Source organism: Protopterus annectens, chromosome 15.part0 (genome assembly GCF_019279795.1).
Source record: "Protopterus annectens isolate FY-2018-M chromosome 15.part0, PAN1.0, whole genome shotgun sequence".
Taxonomy (NCBI): Eukaryota; Metazoa; Chordata; order Ceratodontiformes; family Protopteridae; genus Protopterus; species Protopterus annectens.
Genome location: NC_056749.1, coordinates 262322031 through 262348644, shown reverse-complemented (window position 1 = coordinate 262348644; position 26614 = coordinate 262322031). Strand labels below are relative to the sequence as shown.

General features: G+C 43.3%; 1 protein-coding gene across 1 annotated transcript in view; it reads left to right on the top strand.

The window, feature by feature from the left end:
* OGT (O-linked N-acetylglucosamine (GlcNAc) transferase) overlaps nucleotides 1–26614 on the top strand; it is a 2411396-nt gene that overhangs the window by 1307869 nt on the left and 1076913 nt on the right. The window contains exon 14 of the mRNA XM_044057256.1: nucleotides 2498–2587. Within this exon, the coding sequence (XP_043913191.1) occupies nucleotides 2498–2587 (90 nt within the window). The remainder of the gene's footprint in view (nucleotides 1–2497; nucleotides 2588–26614) is intronic.

Sequence of the window (26614 nt, the reverse complement as noted above, 5' to 3'; positions counted from 1 at the left end):
CTGTGCCTGGAACCAAGCTCACAGCCTTGACCCTCTTGTCCCAAACATTCCTCAGATACTACAATACTTAATTGAGATGCTGGACAAAGGCCTCTCCTTCTCATCCATCAAGATCCACGCCTCTGCTATCTCTGCTCAATACAACACGGATCCACTAATTTTCTCTAATCCTCTGTTAAAACAGTACCTCAGAGGAGCTAAAAACATAAGACTGCCCCGTAGAGCACCTACTCCAACTTGGGACCTCAACTTTGTTTTGGAGAAGCTAACTTTTCCTCCTTTTCAGCCAGCCAACACAGCAGAATTAAAATATATCTCTTGGAAAACTGCTCTGCTCCTGGCCATAACATCAGCATGAAGAGTTTCAGAATTACAGGCACTAATGGCAGTGGAACCTTTCCTCATTTTCCACCAGGACAGGGTGTCTAAGAACTAACCCTACTTTTATGCCAAAGGTGGTATCCAGTGTGGCTCTAAACCAAACTATTCACCTGCCAACTTTTTGTCCTAAACCACAGAATAAAGGGGAGAGACTACTGCACTCTTTGGACATTCACAGGCAGTTACGCTTCTACTTGGACAAAACCAAAGCTTTCAGAAAATCTGAGCTATTATTGGTAGCATATGCTGCAGGAGCACAGGGAAAAGCCATTTCAAAACAGACAATTTCAAAATGGATAGGACATTGTATACGTTTCTGCTACACATACCATGGAAAACCTGTACCTAGCAGCATTAGATCTCACTTCACCAGGGCAACAGCCACGCCAACTGCCTACCTCAGGGGAGTACCTACCAAGGATATTTTGGAAGCAGCAACTTGGAGTTCTGTACATACCTTCACCAAGCATTACCATCTGCCTCTATACTCTAAATCCAGAGCTGGCTTCGCCACTGCAGTGCTGCAGTGCCTTATAGCCACCCCTAATGCCTTTTAGAACCAGCCACCCTCCCTCAGCTTCGGGATTCTACCCAAGTGTAGTGACTGCAGCAGTGTAACACGAGCATAGTACAGTTTTGTACCTACCATAAATGTACATGTTAGTGTATACACTGCTGCAGTCCAGGTTACCCTCCCTCCTTCCCCTCTTACTGGTTAGTACGTTACCTGTGTCTTCTACCCTTACTACCTATGGGGAGTATTTGCTGGTAGCTGTAAGTTGTTTTTTTTGCTTTTCTTATGCATGTTTTATTAGTAATTGGAATTGCCTACCTATTTAGAGGCACCTGACATCTGGGGCAAGAAAAACTGAAGAAAATGGTATCTGCTGCATCATGTATACCCCTGTCGCACTGACGTCAGGAAGGAGGCGACAGCAACCGACTCCGGACCAAGACTTTGGAACTCAGGCCGACTGGGGAACCGCCTGATGGCTGGATAACCCAAGTGTAATGACTGCAGCAGTGTATACACTCGAACATCTACATTTATGGTAGGTACAAAACTGTACTTTTTGTTTCCCAATCATTCAAACAGAGGAGAGTATTGCCTACATACCCTAGATATCCACAGGCAAATCCGTTTTTACTTGAGCAAGACTAGGTCCCTTCGTAAATCTGACCAGTTATTTTTGGCCTTTTCTGGACCTAGATTAGGATCTGCTGTTGCTAAGGTCACATTAGCAAGATGGTTGAAGGACTGTGTGACCTTCATTTATACACAACGTAATATCCTGTTGCCTACTACCATGAAAGCTCATTCAACAAGGTCTGTGGCAGCTTCTGCTGCCTTCCATGCCAGAGCTCCTTTACATGACATCTGTGCAGCTGCGATGTGGGCTACACCTCATACCTTCATCAGTCATTACAAGTTGGATTTGGCCTCCAGGGGAAAGAGCATCTTTTGGTTCTGTGGTGCTCAGGAATGTCCTTCCATGAGAGCCTCCCAGGGAATAGAGGTAGCTGTGGACTCTGTCCCATGCGTAAGGAATGAACGAGGATTAACAATTTCAGATAATGAAGCTATGTCTTACCATAACATTCCATCTGTATTGTTGATCCTCGTTCAGTCATTACGACCCTCCCTCCTTCCCCTTCCTGTGGCTTCTAGTAGATCTCACCATCCGGTTCTCTGAGGTTATTTAACCAGAGGTAGCCTCTGCCTTCTTTAGACTTGCAAACTCAATCTGATGTAACAGCGAGAGGGGAATTATGGGTAAGAGTTTAGCTCGAGAGTTTGAAGCTGATGCGAGCTTGGAAAATGGCCGGCTCTGTTCCGAGGTAGGAACCAATATTCATGCGTAATGACAGAACGAGGATCAACAGTACAGATGGAGCGTTATGGTAAGACATAACTTCTTTTTTCAGATTTGTTGTATATAAAAACTGAAGATATTGTCTGTTGTGTACATTGGTGGAAAGGTGCATTGTATAAAATCGCTGTTGTAAAAAATTAGTACACATTTGTGAACTAAGCTGTTGATACAGACAAGACATTATTCAGTTGTAGCTTTCACTTCATGTGGAGTACTCATTCACTTTTTTGTACGTTTTTAAGGTTTTTTGCTATGCATTGAGCCCTGATGATGGTACAAATTTCCGAGTGAAGGTGATGGCTGAAGCTAACCACTTTGTCGATCTATCTCAGGTAGGGGTAAAAATTCATGCAGGAAATCTGTCAGGAGGTACTAGTACTACCATTAATGAACTTACACCAGATGCCACTGTTTGACAGTACTCAACAGAGCAGTTCTTGGCTGAAGAGGAGATTTTCAGTTCATCCAACCTACACAAAAGTTAACAAGTGAATTTCTGCCTGGTTAGAAGGGTTGACTGTGACATTCTGTGGCTTAGAGATTGTGCTCATAGTTTATTTAGGAGAAAAATTCTCATTGAATGTTGTAAAATGTAGTAAATATTCAGTTTTTATGTACTAGCCGTGTTATATTTCATGAGAAAATGACAGCTGCTTTATCTGTTCTGACTGAACTCCAGTTGCCTGCCTGAATGCTGCATGATTTGCAAGGACTTAACAGAATTTCTGACTACAGTGGAAGTTGGGAAAGCTCCAGATCAGTCGAGAATTTTTACTGATAAGTAATAATACCATGTGCTGAAATATTCCAAACTGTTGGGGTTTCTTACCAAATAACCTGGACGTCTGGGGTACCAAAGACAAAATTTTCCATAGTTGTGCGCCTAATGTATGACCTAAGCCAGCTAGCATGTGAGGGTACATAAGTGAATGTGTGAGCATAAATCCCCAGACTAACTCCCTACCACTCCAAATGCAGGTCTTCCATTCGCTTGTTTGTTTTGTGTGGTCTTTGGTACCATTGACGTTCACTGGTAAAGAGGAGTGCCCCATTGGGGAACCTTTTTACATTTGAATTGGTGTTTGTTGCTCTGTTAGATGTCCGGTAGGATGGGAAGAATGATTGTGGTAGGCAGATCCCTTACCAGGGTCTCCACTCCCAGTAGCATTTCTGCTTAGGTGTTAGAGCAGGACTACAAAAATTGTACAACCTCAGTCCTTTGCTGCAAAGACCTTATGAGCTCTACTTTCGTCTCTGAATTCCTACTTGTCTGTGTGGAAGATTTCAGTCCACATATTTCTAGTTATTCACTGTATATTAATCAGATCAGACAATAGTAGTAGAAGTAGCGAAAGTAAACTCGTCTTAAGTCAGAAAAAAAACAAAAAGTAATAGAAAATATATAATTGTACAGCATTGCTAAGTATTCGAAAGTAATCCAAGCAAGGCAGGCAGTCTGTTTCCAGTCAAAAATCCTTTTAAGTACACAGACAAGCGATCCATGTAAAACAAAAATAGAGTAATAATTTCCTCACAACGGACACTGATATCCTTCAGAAGGGACTCACGGAAACAGATAGCTGGTGCCAGAGCCATGGCCTGAAGTTAAACGCCAAAAAATGTATAGTCATACCCTTCGGGAAAAACAAGGTAACCCCAAGCTACCATATAGGTGGCAATCCACTAAGCACAGAAGAGGTTATCAGGGACCTGGGGACCCAGGTTGACAGTGGCCTTTCTTTTGACACTCACATTGCTAAAGTGGTTAGAAAGACCTTCTACATTGCCCACCTGATCATGAAGGATTCACATCCAGATCTAGTGAGGTCATTGTTCCCTGTACTCTTCACTTATCAGACCAATGATCGAGTACAATGCCCCATTCGGGATGTATCTCACCAGACATCTGCAGCAATTAGAGACCCCAAAAGTTCCTCACCAAAAGGATAAAGGGACTCCAAAATCTGTCATATGCTACCAGATTGAATAAACTCCAGCTCTATTCAGTCGCATACCGCCTGCTCAGAGGTGACATGTGCCTGACATACAAGGCCATGTCCAACCCGAATTAATGGACATGCTCCACCTCAAAAATCCAAATCCACCAAAACCACTAGAGCAAGCGACTTAAACCTTAGCACGGATATAAATAGGACGTGCTGGAGGGATAGATTTATCACTCAGAGACTCCCTATGCTGTGGAATAAAATCCCGGCCCATGTGAGGCAGAGCACCTCGCTGACTCTGTTCAAGAGAAATCTAGACCTGTGGATGGGAGATCGTAGGTTTACCCCGGGAATCATCTCTGGGTCACTGCTGGACAGAGGCACAACAAACTAATGGGCACAGTATTTTTTCATATAAGGGGTGGCGTAAGCCACAATAATTTGGGCTAGGCTTATAAATGCCTTAGGGCAGATAGCCTAGTATAAACCTATGAACCTATGAACAAGCTTTCTAAATATATATACACATATACACTTTTTATCTGGCATGGGAGTGCTTTATTGTGCTGTAAAAACAGTGTTAAATTCACATCCCTTCCCCCATTAGTGTGACATTCGAGCTGGTCCTGCCTTACCTAGTAGCTGTCATAATAATATATAACCCTTCTGTACTTTAATTAAAATTTATAATGATGTGGTACCTCTTATTTAACCAAATTATTAAGTAGATTATTAAGTCTGTGATTTTATCCAAGACAATATACTACATGGCTGGAAATATATCAACCTTAGTTCATTTGGCAATCAAAAAATATATATAAATATATACATATACATTTTGCATATAAAAATCAGTTTCTATTTTCATAACCTATTAACAAAGATCACTTTCATTCTTCTAGACATGGTGCCTGCAAATAGCCGTTTGGGGTTTGAGTTACATAAACTTCTGGAAATAGCCGTTTGGGGGTTGGAGTTTCATAAAATTCTGGAATCGTGCAAGTTACACTCTAACTGACTCTAAACACTGTGCAGTCGCCTTATTCCTTCAGCGCTCTGCACGTGGAGTCTGCAAATTTCTTTTTGGAAATTGAGACACGCATATTTCCTGGAAATGTGCCATTAACACTCAAACTGGCTCTGAATACTGTGCAGTCGCACTATTAACTCTCCGCTCTGCACGTGGAGTCTGCAAACTGCCGTTCAGACGGTTACACAGACTTACCTGAAAAGTGCAAGTAGCACACAAACTGCCTCTAAATACTGTGCAGTCACACTATTATCTTCAGTGCCCAGTAAGTGGAATTAACAATCAACCGCTTTAGGGCTTTTCTTACTCTACTCTTTCTGTGTTCTCTTCTGTGACTTACTCTTACTTGAATGTGCATAACATACGTTTACAGAGCTGCTTATACAATATTTTTGAATTTTGTTGTTTCTGAATATGTGCTTAACTTTAGGTTTTTAGATCTGCTTACACAATTTTTGCAAACCTACCTGTGTATGTTATAACTGCCTATTTACAAACTTATGTTCCTGTACTGCATGTTTCATTACCCTTTTTCTCTCCTTGCTTGTTCCAGCCTGCTGTTCCCGCCTATTCCTGCTCTGACTTTCTGAATACTCCCTATTGGACGTCCTTCCCAAGAACCCACAATCAAGGACATTAAAGTGCAAACGTAGAAACCCATTCTGCTCCCAAAAGGATTTTACTGGGAAAGTATGTCCTGTGCTTTATTCATTGTACATTACTGAAGGTTATACATACTTTCTAGCAGCTCTCTGTACGCTTTCCTGCCAGGTTAGCCAGCAGCCAAAGCTTTCCCCTTTCCTGCCCACCACCCTATACCTCCTCTTTCGTACATCTATTTCCCTCTTGTCCACTTCTCAACTCACTCCTCCCTTGATTATTCTCTAACCTTCTCTGTAGTATGCAAGCTCCTTCCTCTCTCCTTCCTAATTTTCTCATGTAAGGGTCTCTGCTGTATCATACTGACTGCCCACTAGGTGGTGCTCCCATTCCTTTCTGCTCTCTCCACTTTCTTTTCTCCTCTTCTCCTTATCCTTACCCATATAGTTTTCCGACTATCCTACTACTCCATCCCTTACCATTTCTCCCTTAATTACCTGTCCTCTTCTCCTCACTACTTATACTCATCTCTATTTTCCCCTTATATGTCTCTGTTCCATCTTCTTCTGTCATCTCTTTACATCTATCCACTACTCTGATTTGCTGCCAGTCTTACATCTCACTTCACAGCTGTGCAAGCTTACCTTCTGGCTCTCATACTCAACTGATTGTTTTCCTTCCATTTTCTACTTCCTTTGGCTCTTCCCGCTCCGTTGCTCTGGGCTCACTCGCTCTACCCTACCCCCAATTCCCACCCACCCCCAGTACATCTAGATTTATACCTTTCTAACCCCTCCTACACACTCCAGTCAGCCTCTCTCTATCTTCTCTTCATTACCCCTCCCACTTCTGACTCCTCCCTCTCCGCTCAAGCCTGCACTCCTACCCACACTAAGACAAGATTTTCACATCCTCTCCCACTTCCTTACCTCTCTTCCTCAAATAGCCTTCAAACTTCAATCTTTTCTCTTCCCAATCCCCCTCCTCCCTAAGTATGCCCTCCCAAATCCTTCACACAATTCTTAGCCCATGCTCCCTTCTTGCACTTCTAATTCCTCTCTATCTTACTACTTCCTTCCCTCCCTTAGCTCCCTTACACCTACCCACTTCTCAAACTATCCACTACTCTCACTCTCCACCTGCTTTCATTACTCACTACAACACCATTTCTTCCTCTCTTATTCCTCCTAAACTACTGTACCTATTCCTTCCTAAACTCCTCTCAACTACAACAACTACCTTCACTGTTACACCAATACCATCTCCAAACAACTTCTCTCTCAATAAATCAAAACGACTAAAAGCTAATCCCCATAATGACCTAGCCTTATCTGGAGATATCCATCCCAACCCCGGTCCTTCCTTTACTACTAACAACTCTCTCCCCCCACCCCCTACTTCTTCCATAGCACACTCCAACTCCATCCCTTCCCTTTTCCCCTCCTACCTCTTCTCTTAACTCCCTTAAGTTCTTTACTATAAATGCCCAGAGCCTAAATAATAAAATACACCAAATATAAGCTTGGATTTGCCACAACCAACCTGACATCTTAGCAGTCTCTGAAACTTGGCTAAAACCCCATACTGCAGGCTCTGAAATCCTTCCTCCTGGTTACCAAATCCATAGAAGCGACCGTCTAAACAGAAAAGGAGGAGGCTCTGCACTAATCTACTCTAACCTTCTCTCTAATCCCTCTACAAACTCCAGTTCCACAATTCAAAAACTCTGAGCTAACAGCTAGTCTCCTACGACTAAATAAACACAAAAATATCTGCATTATCTCCCTTTATATATCCCCTGGCGACAACATCTCTACCCTTGAAAATATTCTTCACTGGGCCTCAACCAAAATAAAATTTGAAACTTTCATCCTTGGCGATGTTAATATTGATTGGAATAAAATTAACTCTCCTTCTCCCTCCCTATTCATTAACCTGTACAACTTTACCCAAGTAATTCACACTATCACACGCCCAAATAAACACCATCCCCCAGGATCCATCATCGACTGGATCTTAGTCTCCCACCCAAACAAAATAACGCTCTCTGGCACTATCCCAGACACCTTTAGTGACCATCTCCCTGCATTCATACATCGCTCAAACAACACAACTAAACATCAGCACCATTTCATCCACACTCGTAATCTCAGCAACTTCAACCCCTCTAACTTTTCAAACACTCTTAAACACATTAACTGGCAAATTCTAAATACTCTTCCCCTTGACAACGCAGTAGAACATTTCAACTCCACTTTCCTAACAATTCTCAACTCCCAAGCCCCTCCAAGAAACAAACGAATCAAAACTAATTCTGCTCCATGGCTCTCCAAAGAAACCAAACAAATCATGAATTGTAGGGACAAACTCTGGAAGCTCTACCAGAAGAATAAGATACCTTCCACCCTGCTTCAATACACACAACTTCGCAACCAAGCAAAAAAACTAATCATCTCTGACAAAAAAAACTATTATAATAAACTTCAGTCTAACAATAACGTAAACCCAAAACAATTCTGGAAATCTATTAATTCCCTACTCCTCCCAGGATCCAAGAATAATCCCTGCCCTGACTCTAGCATAACTGACTCAGAACTCAGCTCTCTCTCTAACACATTTTTTACTGACTCTATAGCTAATCTTACCAAATCTTTCCAGACAACAATCCTTCCTACTCTCATTCCTCTTCTCCCTCCTACCCTCCTCACTCCCCTCCTAATTTCAATCTCAAACCTGTTCCAACTACTTTTATAAAGAGACTCCTCACTAAACTAAAGCCTTGCTCAAATGCCCCTGACAACATACCCTCCTCCTTCCTCAAAGCTGCTGCTGAAGGTATTGCCATCCCTATCAGCATCCTAATCAATAGATCTTTAAAAGAATCTTACGCATCCAAACTCTGGCTGCCTTCATCCTTCCTCTTCATAAAGAAGGCAAAAACACTAATATCTCCAACTTCCGCCCAATCGCCCTTCTTTCACCTACATCAAAAATTCTTGAAAAATGTGTCCACCACCAACTTATGCCTTTCTTAACCCAAAATAACCTCATAACTCCCACCCAGCATGGTTTCCGCCCTGGCCACAGCACCATTACCGCCTTACTATCCTTCTTAGATACAGTAAATCGGGCCTGAGACTCCGGCTTACTAGTATCCTCAACACTACTAGATCTTTCTAAAGCCTTCAACACTATCTCCCACAATCACCTACTCTGTCATCTCTCTAACCTTCATCTTTCCCCTGAAACCCTCTCCTGGTTCTCCAGCTACCTATCTGACATCACAAGCTGTCAGATGGAATAACTCTACCTCCTCATTCCTGCCCACTCCCACCGGTGTTCCCCAGGGATCCATCCTTGGACCCATGCTTTTCAACATCTTCATAAATAACCTTCACTCTGTCATCCCTGACACAACAGTTATCCAATACGCTGATGACTCCACCTTAGTTTGCTCCGCTGCCAACTTGCCAGAATTACTGTCAAAAACTCAAATAGCTTTTTCCACTACTGAGAACTGGATGCACTGCAACCATCTCTCTCTCAACTCTAATAAATCTAAAATACGTCTCTTCCCACCCACCAGGGCCTACTCCTTTGACAAAAATGCTTTCAAAGTCCTTAGCCAAAACAACACTGCCATAGAAGTGGTTCCTTCTGCAAAACTCCTAGGTATCACCATAGATGAATACCTCAAATTTGATATCCACGTACAACAAAACATCAAGAAAACCCACCAAAAACTTGGTATGCTCTACAGGAATAACCGCTTTCTCTCCAACTCCTCCAGGCATACTTTAGCAACTACCTATCTCCTTCCTTCCTTACTATATGGAGCCCCTCTTCTAACTAACCTGTCTTCTTCCCTCACCTCTAAACTTGAAACTTGCTACAATAAAATCTCCAAATTGCAACCAAATCCAAAACCTGTACTCACCACTGCCTCTCCCTACAATCATTGAACTGGCTGGAACTCCCTAACTACCTCGACTACCTCCAACTTACCACTGCTCACAAATTAATATTTTTTCCTAATAAGTGCCCAGCTCTAACAAACATCCTTCCCCCTTACATCCCAACCAGATCCCTGAGATCTGAACATCAAAATTTCATCGCTATTCATAAACCCAAACGCCCTGCAGGCCAACTCCTTCTCTCTTTCATAGTAGGCAAAAAATGGAACTCTCTTCCTCCCTCACTTAAGACAATACCTTACCCAGAATCTTTCAAAACTCAACTTTTCTCATTTCTATCCTCCAAACGCAAATGCTCCTGCTTTCACCCTACATAAATACAAATACATTTCCCCATAGAGCCTACTAAACTCCTGATGCAAACCTCACTACATCCTCTCCTTTTCTATTACCTTACTCAAACTTATTCCATCACCTTCTGTTCTTTCATTTTCTCTCTCAACTCTTATCATGTATATAACACAACTGTCCAGTAATCACTGATGCCTATTTCTAGACAATTGATTCCTATTGCTCTGAATGTAAAAACCTGCAACTTTGTCTCATTGCTTGTACAATGACAATTTATTATTTTACTATACCTGTTTTGCATGAATTCATACTTGTATTTTTACCTCTGTATTTGAAATTTCTTTTTGTAACCTCTTATTGTGTGTAGTGTCTGTTTTTTTTTTTTGTGGAGCTTTTCTCCCCGGGCCTCCACTGAAAATGGGCACTTTCTAGCCCAGTGGACTTCCCCGGTAATCAAACTGAAATAAATAAATAAATAAATAAATAAATAGACATCTTCAGGTCTGTGTACAAGAACCCTAAAAACCTATATAATTGTATAATTAGTATTGTTATTACACATCATTTTGAATAAAGTGGAAAAAAACAGAAAACAAATAAGAAAAAATGTATGTATGATGATGGAAACAAAATATACACTTAAATTTCAACTGATTTAAAATGGTATTTAAAACCAATTTGTAGAATTAAAACACAATTAGTCATGTAAACAATGTGGCAATTTTGTAAGTTCCAGTGCACTTTTAATTGAACAGTAGTAGTTTAGTCCCGGCTTCCTAAAAGAGTTCAGCTTCAGTTGCCACATGAGTTCATGTTTCTCTAGAATATTTGGGATGCCTCCTTCAAGATCACCCATGTCTTTGCGATCTAGGATCTGGAACTTAAAACCTTTGTCTTTTATAAAGCAAAAGGTGTTTGGCTAGTGCATTATTTTTACATCCAGAGCAGATTTCTGACATGACATGAAATCCTACGCTTGAGTTTATTTACAGTCTTGCCCACATAGAATGCATCACATTCATTGCACTGTACCCTGTAAATTACTTTTTTAGTGTTAGTCACCCCCTGCACTGGTTTAATGATCTTCTTTAAATAAGGGCAATAAAAACTATCACCTTGCTGTATAAATATACAAAATGTACAATTCGTTTCACATCTTTTAGTGCTTTTCTCACATGGTCTAGGTTTAAATTCAACAAAACTTCAAATGTTCCTGGCCTTCCTACAAACAAATGATGGGGCTTCACCCAAGATGTTAGTCAGAAAAGGGTTTCCTTTGACAATGTCCCAGTTTTCTTCAATAATATTTTTGTTACTGTGATAATCCAAAGTGTATGTCAGGATGCAGCTATTTTCGCATTTGTTATTCTCTGTGGAATTACTTAACATTTTTCTACTGGGGAGATTGAGTGAACGTGCTTGTCCATTTCAGTTCTGTAATGGGTTCCAGGATGTTTTTTAACATCTGACTTTCATAGCCTCACTAGAAAATCATTCTCTAAGTTCAGGTTTCTCAAAAATGGTTCCATCTCTGTGGTAATTCGAGCTAATGTATAGCCCTGGGACGTCATTACATTTAACTTGGTTGTTGTAGGATGTCGACTTTTACTGTGGACTAATAAGTTCACCCTCGTTTGTTTTCTGAATATATCACTGGTGATTCTGTTATTGTTGGTGTCCTTGGAAATGTGCATATCTAAGAAAGTGGTTGAAGTACAGCTATGGGAAGAGGTAAACTTTAGGAAGGGGGTTGGTTGTTTGAGATAAGTGATAAAATCTCCAAGCTGCAAGGTGTCACCTTCCCACACACTAGACATCATCAATAAAACTTAAATAGCATGTGATATGCTGCATGTAATCTGTGTTGTTTAACATAAAGTCCTCCTCCCATTTGCCCAGGGCTATGTTAGCTATGCTGGGAGCCATGGCAGCCCACATTGCTATACCAGTTTTTTGTTTGTAGTGTTTGCCATTGAAAGTAAAGAAATTGAAGTCCAGTACAAGATTAATGAGCTTGCTTAACTTTTGCAATTGTGCCTGTGTACCCCGATTGTTTCTTAAGACTCCATAGCTGCTGTTATACAGTAGTTGTGAGGGAGCACTGTGTACAGGGTTCCTGCCACTCATAAATTTCTTTATAAAAACCCTACTGCTGACCCCGAAACTATTTCTCAGGGTCTCAAGGGGGTTATGGCCGCTACTGCTAAAGTCCCTGTCCCTTCTGACAGGGACTCAAGGGCCCTAGACAGATGGGGGAAAAAAGGTTTACACTTCTGCTACTTTGGCTGTGAGGGCTTTAAATTGTCAATTTCATATGATTAAATATCAGCAATACTTAATGTCACTGTTAAAACAGAAAATGTTGACTAATTCTGATTGTACAGAAAATAAGGAAATAACAGGATTTATTGCATGCAACTGAACAAGTGGGAAAGCATACATTGCAATGTGGTTTTGACTCTCTGGAGGCCTCCTGCAGGGCCGCAGTTACAGTTTCTGTCATTAGGAGGCATGCGTGGTTAAAGGAACAAAATCTGCCTGATCATGTTAAAGCACAATTATTAGATGCTCCATTACAGCATGATACTTCATTTGGTGTTAAAGCAGAGGAGGTTTTGAAGAAAATGGAGGATAAAGCGAAATCTATGCAAACAGTAAAGGATTTCTTACAGGTGCAGCCACCAAAATTAGCAGGAACTGGCCTACAAAAAAACGGTCCTTTTCTGTGTCGGACAGGTCACATAGAGGCAGATACAGACGTCCCAGAGGGCAGATCCCAGCTCCAGGGCTCATAACAGGCCTAAACAGTGGGGTGCTTCTACCTCCAAAACTGGAGAAGACAAAGCACAGCCATACAGGAAACAGTCCCAATGACTTGCCTCTGCCAGCACCAAGCACTTATCTTGCAGCCTCCTTAGGGGGAAAACTAGCACTTTCCTCTCAAAATTGGCACATGATCACCCAGGACAAATGGGTATTGAATATAGTATCCCAGGGCTACAGTTTCCACTTTCACACCCTGCTAAAGGCAAAAGGTATGCCAAACCTGCCACACAATCAATGGGCAGAGGCACAAAAACAAGTTTCGAGCCTTATGAAAATGAAGGCCATTCAACAAGTACTACGGCAAGAGCAGGGACAAGGATTTTACTCAAGACTTTTCTTAGTCCCCAGAAAGGACAAAACCTGGAGACCAATACTGGACCTGTCTGTTCTAAACACGTTTCTGGACGTTCCAAACTTCAAAATGTTAACTCTGCAGCAGCTTCTGCCCATGCTGGGCAAGAATGCTTGGCTTTTGTAACTTTGGACTTGAGGCATACCTGCATATACCAATCAGACAATCTTGCAGAAGATACCTCAGATTCATAGCTGGCTCAAAGCACTAACAATTCTCTGCACTGCTCCTTGGCTTATCTGCTGCGCCCAGGTTCTTCACAAAATGCCTGGCACCAGTAATTGCATTTTGCAGACAGAGGAATTCAAGTTTATCCCTACTTGGACGACTGCCTTATACAAGCAGAGAACAAGGACACACTACTAAAGCATCTGGCGTTCGTAAAAATATTATTAATTTGCCTAGGGTACACAGTAAACAAAAAGAAATCAAAACTAGTACCCTCTCAAGAGATAATATTCCTGGGTGCAAGCTTAAATACAACTACCAGATGCCTTATCTCATGCCAGAAAAACAGACAACTAACTTTTTACTTCAAAATGCTGGCAACAAAGACCCAGTTATCTGCAAGAAAGATTCTGCAGGCTTTGGGCTTCATGGCATCCTGCATACTGCTAATTCCGTATGCTAGACTGCAAATGAGAAAACTTCAATGGTACCTAAAAAGTGTCTGGACTCAACATTGTCAAAACCTGGAAGCATTAATTACCCTCATTCCTTGCCTGCAACAGGAGTTTCGATAGTGGGCTCATGCCTGTCACCTCAACAAGGGACAGCCTTTCACTCTACCCACAGTCAGGCAGTCAATAACAGATGCGTCAGACTATGCCTGGGGATCACACATGACAGGAAAATGTATTCAGGGCACATGGCCCACAAGCCAAATGCATCTACATATCAATCAAAAAGAGATGCTAGCTGTTCAGAATGCCCTGACAGCTTTCAAGGATTTACTCCATCCAGGCCAACTACTGATAAGGACGGACAATACAACAGTCATGTGGGACATAAACAAGCAGGAAGGCACACATTCCTACCCCCTCTGCAGACAAGCCATGACTTTATGGAACACTGCATTGACTTATCAAGTACACCTGCAAGCACAATTCCTGCCAGGAAAGAACAATACTCTGGCAGACAAACTAAGCAGAAACCTTACGGATCCCCACAAATGGAAACTGGATCTACTAGTCTTCAGCATGATAATAAAGAAATGGGGATGCCCAGACACAGATCTATTTGCCTCCCCTCTCAACTGCCAACTAAAAAAATTCTGCACAAGGACGTATCACAAGCGAGCATGGAAAGTGGATGCTCTGTCATTCAGCTGGAAAGGTCTAACAGTATATGCCTTTCCTCCTCTACCTCTCCTCCCCAAGGTACTCCTAAAGGTCAGACAAGAGAAGCCAAAAATGATCCTGATTGCCCCAGACTTGCCACGCCAGCACTGGTACCCAGTCCTAAAACACTTGTCTCCAGGCCCAGCCTGGACACTGCCTCTTATTCCTCACTTACTGACCCAGCGAAACAATTAGATTCTGCACAGCCAACTCAGGACCCTAAATCTGGCAGCATGGCGGATAATTTAACCTTTCAAAATGCACCTCTTTCTAAAGCAGTGATGGATGTTATTTTGGAGGCCAGGAGGCCCAGTACCAGAAAAGTTTATGCAGACAAATGGAAAAGATTCGGTGCTTGGAACCAGGCACAAGGACTTGACACATCTGTACCAAATATTCCTCAGATTTTACAATACCTAACTGAGATGCTGGACAAAGGCCTATCCTTTTCATCAATTAAAATTCATGCCTCAGCCATTTTAGCTCATTACAATACGGAACCTCCTATTTTTTCCCATCCATTGATAAGACAGTACCTCAGAGGGGCCAAAAACATAAGACCTCCAAGGAGAGCCCCAATACCTGCATGGGACCTCAATTATATCTTGGAAAAACTCACACTGCCTCCTTTTGAGCCAGCCAATACAGCTGATATAAAGTTTTTATCTTGGAAAACAGCTCTGCTCCTAGCAACAACCTCTGCAAGACGTGTTTGAGTTACAGGCACTCATGGCTGTGGAACCTTTCATCATTTTCCACCCAGACAGGGTTTCTCTAAGAATGAACCCTGCATTTATGCCTAAGGTAGTGTCCAGTGTGGCCCTCAACCAAACTATTCATCTGCCTACCTGTTATCCAAACCCACAGAATAAAGGTGAAAGACTTCTGCATTCCTTGGACATACACAGACAGCTACGCTTCTACTTGGACAGAACTAAAGCTTTCAGAAAAACTGAGCAACTTTTAGTGGCATTTGCTGCAGGATCTCAAGGAAAGCCCATCTCAAAACAGACTATTTCAAAATGGATAAGGCCACTGCATTCGTTTCTGCTACTCACAACATGACAAATCAGTGCCCAAGGCCGTTAGACCTCATTCTACCAGGGCAACAGCCACTTCAGCCTTTCTCAGAGGAGTACCAACCAAAGACATTTTAGAGGCTGCAACTTGCAGTTCAGTGCACACTTTTACAAAGCACTACCATTTAAATCTCTACTCTAAATCCAGAGCAGGCTTCGCTACTGCAGTTTTGCAAGGCCCTTTAGCCTCTCCTAATCCTCTTTAGGCCCAGCCACCCAGCCTTAGCTTTGGGATTCAACCCAAGAGTAATGACTGCAACAGTGAAACACGAACATAGTACAGTTGTGTACCTACCATAAATGTAGTTCGAGTGTATTCACTGTTGCAGTCCAAGTTACCCACCTTCCACCCCCCTTTTCTTTGCTGAGACTTTACTATACTTCTCTATCTTATACAACGTATGTGGTGTATTTGCTTGTAGATGAAGGAAATGTTTATTTTACTGCATGCATAATATTTTTAGCCTCTTTTGGGGGCACCTGACATCTGGGGCAAGAAAAACTGAAGAAAATGGCGTTGGCTGCTTCTGACGTCAGGGAAGAGGCGACAGCAACTGACGCTGGACCTGTAACAGTGATTACACTCTAACATCTACATTTAAGGTAGGTACATAACTGTACTTAGACTGTTTTGTTTTTGGACCCACTACACTTTAGTGGGTTGTTTTGAGACTTAGGGGATACCACGGAGATTACTTGTTTTTTGAATTCCTACTTGTAAACTCTGCACCTTAAGTGTGTCACTCAAGCAAAGATGGCACACCCTTCTAACCCAGCTGTCCCCCCTATTCATAGGTTTGAAATGTGTAGGCCAGATGTCGTGACCTCCCAATGTCATTCGGATATATCCACAACGGTTGTGGATCCTGCAGTATGCTCAATATTCAGGCAGACTGCTGCTACTGCAGCCTTACCAGAGGGCAGTATATCTGAGGTTTGCACATTGGAAATGACTGAAGCTATGGAAGATGGTGAGAAGGTGGTACTCAACTTAATCATTTCCAGGGAGCCCAGAGGCATACCTCTTGTGCTTGTTAGAGAGGAAATTGCAAGATTGCTCATTGTTCATCAGGGGTTGGAGCATCCACATTTAGTCAAAGCAGATATCGCAGTTGAGAGAGGGCAAAAAAAGAAAAAAACGAAAATCGCGCACACAAAATATCCAAAGACTAGGAATGGATGGATTTTTCACAGGACTTAAAGGCCATAGTGAAACTTGTGCCAGCATTTTTTGCAGGTCCTATTTCTACTCCAACATCCAGAAAGAGAGACTTGGACACTAAAAAGGATGAATTGGAATCTAAAGAGCACTGCTTGACTTATTCATCCCACATCATTTGCCAGGCCAAATGGCTTCATTTGAAGATGATACCCTTCTCTCTCTTGTTGAAACTTCACTTGAGGAAATGGTCTATCTGATATTGTCAGTCTTCATGTAATCCTTGACTGTGGGCTCTGTTCTGAGCCTCGGAACCGACTCTGCCGTTTATTTCCACTCATGCTCTCCAAACTCTCAAGCAAGGCTTTTACTCATAATGCTCCTCACAAAATTACCTCAGCTGTCTTTTGCTGCTTCATCTGTCAGATGTGTACAACGAGCGTTGCCTTGTAAAAAGTAAGTTTTTTTTCCTTTTAAATATCCTTTAATATTCCCTTTGTCTTAATATTCTGTTCTTAGTCTATATTTCTTCTACCACTTCTCTCGTTTCCTTGAGCGTGTGTCTTTCACTTTCTGTACTACCATTGGTCGTCCTTTTGATATCATTGTTGCTGTCTCTTTTTACCTTTAAACTTGTTGGTATTTCTTTCTTCATATTCCACCTTTGGGAAAAGACCTCCTTTGGCTCTTTGTTCCTCTGAGACAATCAAGAAGGTTTCAAAATTGTATTTGGTGCCGAAGAGTTCCACAGCATTGAATGGGAAAACCTGATTCGGCATGTACGAAAATTTCAGAACAGACTACTACTAATTTGGCATCTAAGGACACTTCAGTACCGGAGCAGTTGGAGCTCATTTTTTCCTTTCAAGGACAGACCCACCAAGCCCCTTCCTCAGTGCGAGACCACCTAGGTAGTCTTGACTGCCTTGGTTCGTTTCAGTAAGATTCTCTCTGAAGCCGACATCATGAGATTGGTGTATCAGCTCCTGAAGATGAGGGGATTGCCTTTGGTTCTTGCCAAGTTGGCGTCAAAACCACTCCATCTACGACACCACCCATTTTTTCTCCAACTCCTGTTGAGACATTGGAGCCCTCAGTTCTGACATTCCCAGCATTAACTCTTGGTTCCGATAACTTATTCTCCAGTACCAAAAGCTGCCTTGAGTTCCTCCGGCCTTTCGGCACCGGAGTTGAGATTCTTTGGTCCGAGGTGCATGGATCAGCTTCTTGAACTTTGGAGCTATCCATGATCCTTGGTGCTTCGGCCTTTGTAGGATCGAACCTGGCTCTACTGTTTCAGGTGTTGCCTCCTCTGTGCAGGGTGGGACCTCTGTTCCGAAGGAGTCTAATTTGGTTCTGGGCTCCCATTCCTCTCTGGGGGAGAGGGACTTCCAAATCATGGAGAAGGCCATATCCATTGGGGACTCTATCTCTGCCGTCCCGGTTAGGACAGATTTCCACAGCTCTTCGTCCTGAGCTTCTATCTGGTTCATCCCCAGGACAGAGGGCAGAAAAGACCCACCGTGGTGGTTTCTTTTTCCGATACTTTCCCAGAACATTCCCCGAGGAAGTATCTACGAAGAAAAAGTGCAAGAAAGAAGGACTTAGACTCCCAAGATGAGTCTTTCACCGAAGATACCAACTTTGATGAAGGGGAAGGTTCACCATGTCATCCCCTGATTCCTTTGGGACATTCTTGAAATCCTGAAATAGAGGGGTGGGCTGATCTTCCCTCCAGCCTTCAGGGGAGTCTGTATACCTGCCGGCTTTTCATGCCCAACTCTCTACTTCGATCTCTCCGCCTGCTGATGATCTCAGACTGACTCAGCGGGTGTGGAAGACACCTGACTCCAACAAACTGATCCCAAGAGACCTGATTGGATCCTTTTTGCTCTTAAACAAGAGCAACACTAGTCAAAAGGCATACCTATTGACGCCATGGTAATAGTGGCAGCCACAAAGAAGGAACTTGCTGAGGAAAGTCGTACAATTCATCCTCCTAACAAGTAAGCAAATCTAGTACTGTGGATAGGTATGGGAAGTGCGGTTACGCTTCATCAACCTTTGCTCTCAGGTCCTTGAACTACATGGCCCACTTTGCAAGGTTACAGAGGGATCTAGTCAGAGCTCTGATACCCTCTCAGCTGCAGCTGAAGGGTACAGGACAAAGTTAATACTTAGTTCGCCACCCTGGAAGCAATTTCTAACTCGTTTGAGGCTGATTACCCACGCAGCTGAAGGAATGACAAAAGCGGTGGTTTCGGGCATAGCCATTACAAGGCATTCCTGGATGTGCTTATGTGATTTTTGCGGAGCCATTTAAAGCATCAGCGCTCCATTTGACAGATCATCCCTTTTTGGCCCCAAAGTTGGACAGTCTCACCAGATGTGAAAAAGATGGAAATTCGCTCTCTGCCATAGGTGTACGTTTCTCCACTCCTCAACGACCTTACTCCTTGGAACCATAGAAATGGGAAGCTATGGGTTAAAAAAAATCCCAAGAGCCTTTCCAGGATTCACGTGGCAAAGACGTTCTCCGGGGCAGAGGGGGAAGTAATGGAAGACGCCGCCCCAGAGGCAGACATGGCCCGCAGAACCAGGGGTCCAGAGATTCTTCCTCTGATACTTCCTATAAGCACCCCCTGAAGGGAGGCTCGATTGCCGCCCTCTGTAACCAGCCTGGCAGCTGATAATTTCTGACAAATGGGTGCAGGGAATAATATCCAGATTTTAAAAAGTCCCACTATCTATACATCCAAAACCCCAAAAAACACTCCCGGATGTTCCCCCGTCACAGGGGAGCATCATTTGTAGAAATCCAAAAACTACTCTAAAGAATCATTCAAAAAGTCCCATCAAACCAAATAGGATCTGGGTTTTGCTTGAAGTTCTTTTTAGTGCCCAAGAAACAGGGGACCCATCTTGGATGTTGGCCAGTTCAACAAGACAGTTCAGCAAACCAAATTCCAGATGGTCTCTCTATAGTCAATACTTCCATTCTTGGAAAAAGATGATTGGATGTGCTTTATAGACCTCCAGGACACATATTACATAAAAATGGACAAACGCTCCGGGAGAGTCCTGTGCCTCTGGCGGGGAGCCAGTTATTTCCAGTTTAGAGCTGTTCTTTGGACTCTCCACAGCCCCCAGGGTGTTCAAATGCATGGCACTGGTTGCGGCTCATCTCAGACTGCAAGGATTTCGAGTTTTTCCTCACCTCGATGACTGGCTCCTCACTGCTGCCACCAGGCATCAGAACGGGCAAGAGATTACACTCTGCACCTCTATGCATCTTTAGGCATCACAATAAATTACGAAAAGTCAAATTTACAGACTGAATTGTTTCACTTCCAACAGAAAGGCGACAGAATATCAGATCTGAGGTCGACCAAACTATCCAAAGCAAAAGTGTTCCAACAAGATTAGTCCTACAAGCATTAGACTTGATGGCAGCCTAAATCACTCTTGCCCCCTAAGCAAGGTATCGCTTGCGAATCTTAGTGGCTACTTGCCTCCCAGTGGTCTCTGATACATCAACCAATGTCTTAATCGTGATTACCAGTCGCTGCAAACAAGATCTTTCATGGTGGCTTCATTCCAATGAGCTTCTGGCCAACCATTCATTCTTCCACAACCCCAGGCCATAGTGACCACGGATGCTTCCCAGATAGGGTTGGGGGGGGATTATCTGGGAAGGACAGTCCAAGGTATGTGGTCCCAGCTGGAGACCAACTTGCACATCAGTGCTCTGGAGTTGAGGGCAGTGTTAGCATTGCAAGCATTCCAGGATGCCTTTTATCTGGGAACAGTAGCAATTCAAACAGACAACATGTTGGTAGATGTTCTTCGTGTTTCACTGTTGCGGTCATCTCACTTGGGTTATCTGCCTGCAGGTAGCCAACAATAGTCCGGAGTACCACAGACTTCGTAATTCTGCGTCAGATGCTGTCGCTTCTTCCATGACGTCAGGCTGTCAAGATTATAAAAACAGGCAGCCGACACCATTACATCAGTCTTTCTTGCTGAGGAGGAGCCTGAAACAGAAGCAGTTCGCAAGTGCCAATCAGCCGCTACCTGAATTTTTCGTTTGAGTTGAATAATCCTGAGGTCTTCTAAAGCTAAGTACCCAATTGAGGATAATTTTTTCTTGCTCTAACTGATGTCAGAAAAAGTTAACAATTGTCTTGCCTGTGGAAGCAAATACCCCACAGAGATTTTCATTCTTACTGTGTCACTTGTTTAGACACAGACCATGATGTCCCTTGCTGTCGGTTTTGTGCCTTGTTTAATGCCCAAACCATTTGTCGAGCTATCTTTGTCGCTAAATTCTTTCGCTGTTTATCTCCGTATTATCTTTGTCGCTAAATTCTTTCACTATCTCCGTATTCTGAAATGGCTTTGGTAAACCATCTGACTACCGATCTTCCAAAAAAACATAGACGGAGACAAACTGCATAGGTCCAAAACTGCAGACGACGCTTCCGTTAAGCTAGTTGCCAGTCCGCCGGTACTAATTGAGGTGCCATTGCAGCCACTGATACCCGCTTCTCTGGATTCGCAGGCCTCTGCTGAGACCCATTCGGAGTCCAGTATGCCGAGAGATGCGTCTTCGACTATGGAACCAGAGGATGTCTCTACCTTAGATGGGTTCGGGGCCACTGCGCAGGCACTGGCTTCTGAGGGAGTTTTTCGTCCTACCGATGTTGGAATCAAACTGACTTTTTTTTAACCAAAACTACCGACTTTCGTGGGCCCAGAGTACGCACTAAGCCTAGAAAACAGACTACCAAATCACACACACAGGCACCCATGCCACAAAAACAAATGCTTAGAGTGGCTGAAGAGCTTATTATGCTGATTAAGGGAAGCCAGCCTTCTCCAGCTGAGAGACAGACTCCAGTCCCCTTCAGGTTGTACAGACCAGGAGTCTGATGACTCTGACCTTTCTGATTATGAAGATATGCCCTTATCCTCCTATGAGGATTCAGATGCAGAGTAATCAATTCCCTCTGCCTCCCCTCCAGAGGATTTCTCTTTTGGTGAAACTTTACATACGTTGGAGCTTTTCCATTGGGAATGCCAAGACTATCCTCAGTCCAAAAAGAGACTCAGCAAATCTTGAGTTGCCTCAGCACAGGCCTTTAGCTATACCCCCTGTCCTGGATGTTGTGGATGATGTTTTCATGGAATCCAGTCTTACTCCAGACACTTTCTCTCCGGCCCCTAGGAAACCAGACCGGTACTACAGAGTACCCGATTCTCACAAGTTTCGTTTCAAGAATCCTGCTACTGATCCAGAGATAATTTCCCAGGGACCTAAAGGTGTTAAGGCTACTACAGCCAAAAATCCTATCCCTTCGGACAGGGATTTCAGAGCTTTGGACAGATGGGGTAGGAAGGTTTATACCTCTGCAATTCTTGCTTTCAGGGCATTGAATTGCCAGTTTCACATGCTGAATTACCACCAACATATTACGGAACTACTTAAACAAAAAGTGGTAATTTTTCCAGAAAATAAAGAATTGCAGAAGCTTATGCACTCTGCAAACCAAGTTAGTAAGCATACTTTGCAGTGTGGCTTTGATACCCTGGAAGCATCTTGCAGGGCAGCAGTCACTGGCTCTGTACTGAGAAGAGATGGTTGGCTGAAGGAGCAGGCCTTGCCAGATCATTTCAAATCTAAATTATTAGACGCTGCTTTAAATAAGGACTGTTTGACACCAAAGCAGAAGTAGTTCTTAAAAAGATGGAAGAAAAAGCTAAATCTATGCAAACCGTTAAATAATTCCTACAAGTGCAACCACCTAGATTCAGTAGGCATTGCCCTTCAAAACACTGGACCTTTCCAGCCCCCTCCAGGCCTTCCCAAACCAGACCCAGGGGAAACAAACCACCCAGACTACAGTCTCAGGTTATGCAGAAATTTAAGTAATGGAGCGCCCTCACCCCTAGAGCAGGGAGTTGTAACCCACCTCCTTATGGAAAAAACTCACAATGACTTCTCAACTCTGCTTCCCAGCCCTGCCCAATTGCTTGTGCTCCTAGGAGGAAAACTTGCCCTTCATGCAAAAAACGATGTCCATCACTCAGGACCGATGGGTCCTCAACATTGTCACCCAGTGATATTATTTCCACTCGCTGCCAACCCCAAGCGGGTTTCCAGACCTTCCTCCAAACCAGTGGGCAGAGACTCAAAACCAAGTACTTTCCCTGCTCAGTGTCAGAGCTATTGAGCCTGCTGCAGTAGATCAGAGGGGTCAAGGATTCTACTCCGCACTATTCCTGGTACTCAGGAAAGACAGCTCTTGGCGCCCAGTCTTGGATCTTTCAATTCTCGACACCTTCCTGGTGGTACCAAAATTCAAGATGCTTAGCCTGCAACTGCTTCTCCCTATGTTAGCCAAGGATGCCTGGTTAGTCACCCTAGACTTAAAGCCTATCTGCACATCCCCCATAAGGGAGTCATGCAGGAAATATCTGTTACATGGCAGGGTCTATGCTTTTATCAGTTCTCTGCACTTCCCTTTGGCTTGTCTAGTGCGCCCAGGGTATTCACAAAATGCTTGGCTCCAGCCATTGCATACTGCAGGCAGCGAAATATCCAAATTTACCTGTACTTGGACAACTGCCTGGTGCAGGCAGACAGGAGTTCAGCACCTGACATTTGTAAAAAGCCTTTTAACTTCATTGGGGTACACAATCAACGAAAAGAAATCATAACTGGTACCCAGTCAAAAGATTGTATTCCTGGCACAAGCTTGGACAACTTCTCAGATGGCATTCCACACTTCAGAAAAACAGGTCTATCTGACAGACTACTTCAAATAAATGGCCACCAGAACCCAGCTATCTGCAAGAAAAATAATGCAAGCCCTAGGGTTCATGTCCTCCTGTATTCTGCTAATTCCATATGCAAGACTGCATATGAGGAAACTTCAGTGGTACTTAAAAAGTCTTTGGTGCCGACATTCTCAGGACCTGGACACGAATCATTCCTATCATACCGTGTCTAAGGACAGAGTTCCTTTGATGAGTAGAAGCATGCAACCACAACAAGGGACTGCATTTTACTCATCCCCACACCGCCCAGACCCTAACCACAGATGCATCAGATTATGCATGCGGAGCTCACATGGCGGACAAATGTATTCAGGGCCACTGGAGCCCTAGGCAAATTCTCCTGCACATCAATCAAAAAGAGATACTAGCTGTACAGAATGCCTTGACAGCTTTCAGATACCTACTCTTTCCAGGACAACTGCTGACAAAAACAGACACCACCACAGTTGTGGTACATTAACAAGCAGGGGGGAGCCCATTCTTACCCACTCTGCAGGTTAGCTGTGGAGCACTGCATTGGACAACCAAATTCATCTACAAGCTCAATTCCTGCCAGGCAAACAAAATTCACTGGCAGATGACTTGAGCAGGAATATCCTAGACCCACACAAGTGGAAATTGGAGGCCAGCACCTTCAACCTTCTGATCCAGAAATGGGGGACCCCAGAGGTAGGACCCCCCCCCCCACAACCATCAGTTAAGCACATTTTGCACCAGGAACCCTCACAGCAGGGCTTGGAAGGTGGATGCCCTATCCTTTCAATGGGAAAACCTCTCAATCTGTGCCTTTCCCCCTCTGCCCCTTAACTCAAGAGTATTACTCAAGATGAAGCAAGACAGGCCAAGGGCAATTCTGATTGCCCCGGACTGGCCACACCAGCACTGGTACCCACTCCTGTGCAGTTTGACAACATTGCCACCCTGGCACCTACATCAGACCCCAACCTTGCTCTCTCAGCAGGAGGAGGGACAGATGTTGCATCCACAATTGCAAACCAAGTCTTGCAGCCTAGCTTATTCCTTAAATACCCCACCAGCAGCCCTAAGCAAGCAGGTGTTGGACGTCATCTTTGAAGCCAGAAGGCCCAGTCCTAGGAAATCCTGTGCTAAAAAGTGGAAAAGGTATTGTTCTTGGATTCAATTTAAAGGAAAGGACACAGCATTGCCCTCCTTACCTCTATTCCTGGATTACCTAGCAGAACTACTACACAGAGGCATATCCTTCTCCATTAAGATCCATGCATCTGACATTTCAGCTCATTACAATACTGAGCCTCCTCTATTCTCTCACCCTCTCATCAAACAGTTCCTGATAGGGCCAAACAACTTAAGGCCACCAAGGAGAGCACCCACCCCCGCTTGGGACTTTAACTTTGTTCTGAAAAAATCAGTCTCCAATGGATAAAACACAGGTTTATTGGTATAAAACTCGAACAAACTGCAGTATGGTAAGCGCGTTATCACTAACGCTTCATCAGACATTAAAGCAGCTCAAAACCAACTGTTTAAATAAGACATGACACACAAAACATGTGTTTGCAGTAGCGAATCAGAATAAAAGTTGTAAAAACACAAAATGCAAACATTATAAAATCCTACCATACATATTTAGATCATTGGAAAGCATACACAAAAATCATAAGAACTAATCTAGCAAGCATATCACAACAGCATGTTGATGAAAAACAAACACAAAATCCTTCCTAGTGTCTCAAAGGTCTGTTTGCTAAGAAAGGTTTGAGGGCTAGCCTATCATTTATACCAAATCTATGGGCTTGTAACTTTAAGATCCACTTGCCTTCTCTTTCTTCTACTTTATTCTTAATGTCTCCTAACCGACCAGTTCTACCTACTAGTTCAAGAACCTGAAACTTAAATATGTATGGTAGGATTTTATAATGTTTGCATTTTGTGTTTTTACAACTTTTATTCTGATTCGCTACTGCAAACACATGTTTTGTGTGTCATGTCTTATTTAAACAGTTGGTTTTGAGCTGCTTTAATGTCTGATGAAGCGTTAGTGATAACGCTTACCATACTGCAGTTTGTTCGAGTTTTATACCAATAAACCTGTGTTTTATCCATTGGAGACTGATTTTATCAAGACCTTGCTTCATGGTGCACCTTCTTTTGTCTTTTCAATACAGTTGTTTTCTCTTATTTGAAGGTGCTTTACCCAGCAAGAGCTCTCTTTTTTTCTATATTTGTTCTGAAAAAGCTCACACTTCCACCTTTTGAACCTGCTGCTTCAGCAGAGTTAAAATTTGTCTCTTGGAAAACAGCCTTGCTTCTAGCCATCATTTCAGCTAGAAGAGTCTCTGAGTTACAAGCACTGATGGCTGTGGAACCCTTCATTTTCCATGCTGACAGGGTTTCCCTCAGAAGTAACCCTTCCTTTAGGCCTAAAGTGGTCAGTGTGGCTGTCAACCAATCTATCCATTTGCCAAACTCCTTCCCTAATCCTTAAAATAAAGGGGAAAGTATCCTGCACTCTTTGGACGTGCACAGACAGCTCAGTTTCTACCGTGATAGGACTAAGCCTTTCAGAAAATCTGACCAGCTGCTAGTCAGCTTTTCAATAGGAGCAGAGTGCAAGGCCATTTCAAAACAAACCATTTCCAAATGGATAGCACACTGCATCCATTTTTGCTACAAGCACCATGGAAAACAAACCCCTCGGGATCAGAACACATTCCACTAGAGCTACATCTACCTCTACAGCATTTTTCAGGGGAGTCCCTACAAGGGGCATATTGGATGCGGCTACCTGGAGTTCTGTACACATTCACCAAGCATTACCACCTGCCTATCTTTTCCAAATCCAGGGCAGGATTTGCTACAGCAGTCTTGCAAGGCCTACTAGCCAGCCCTAACGCTTCTTGACTGCCTCCACCCTTATTCAGCTTTGGGAATCAACCCCAA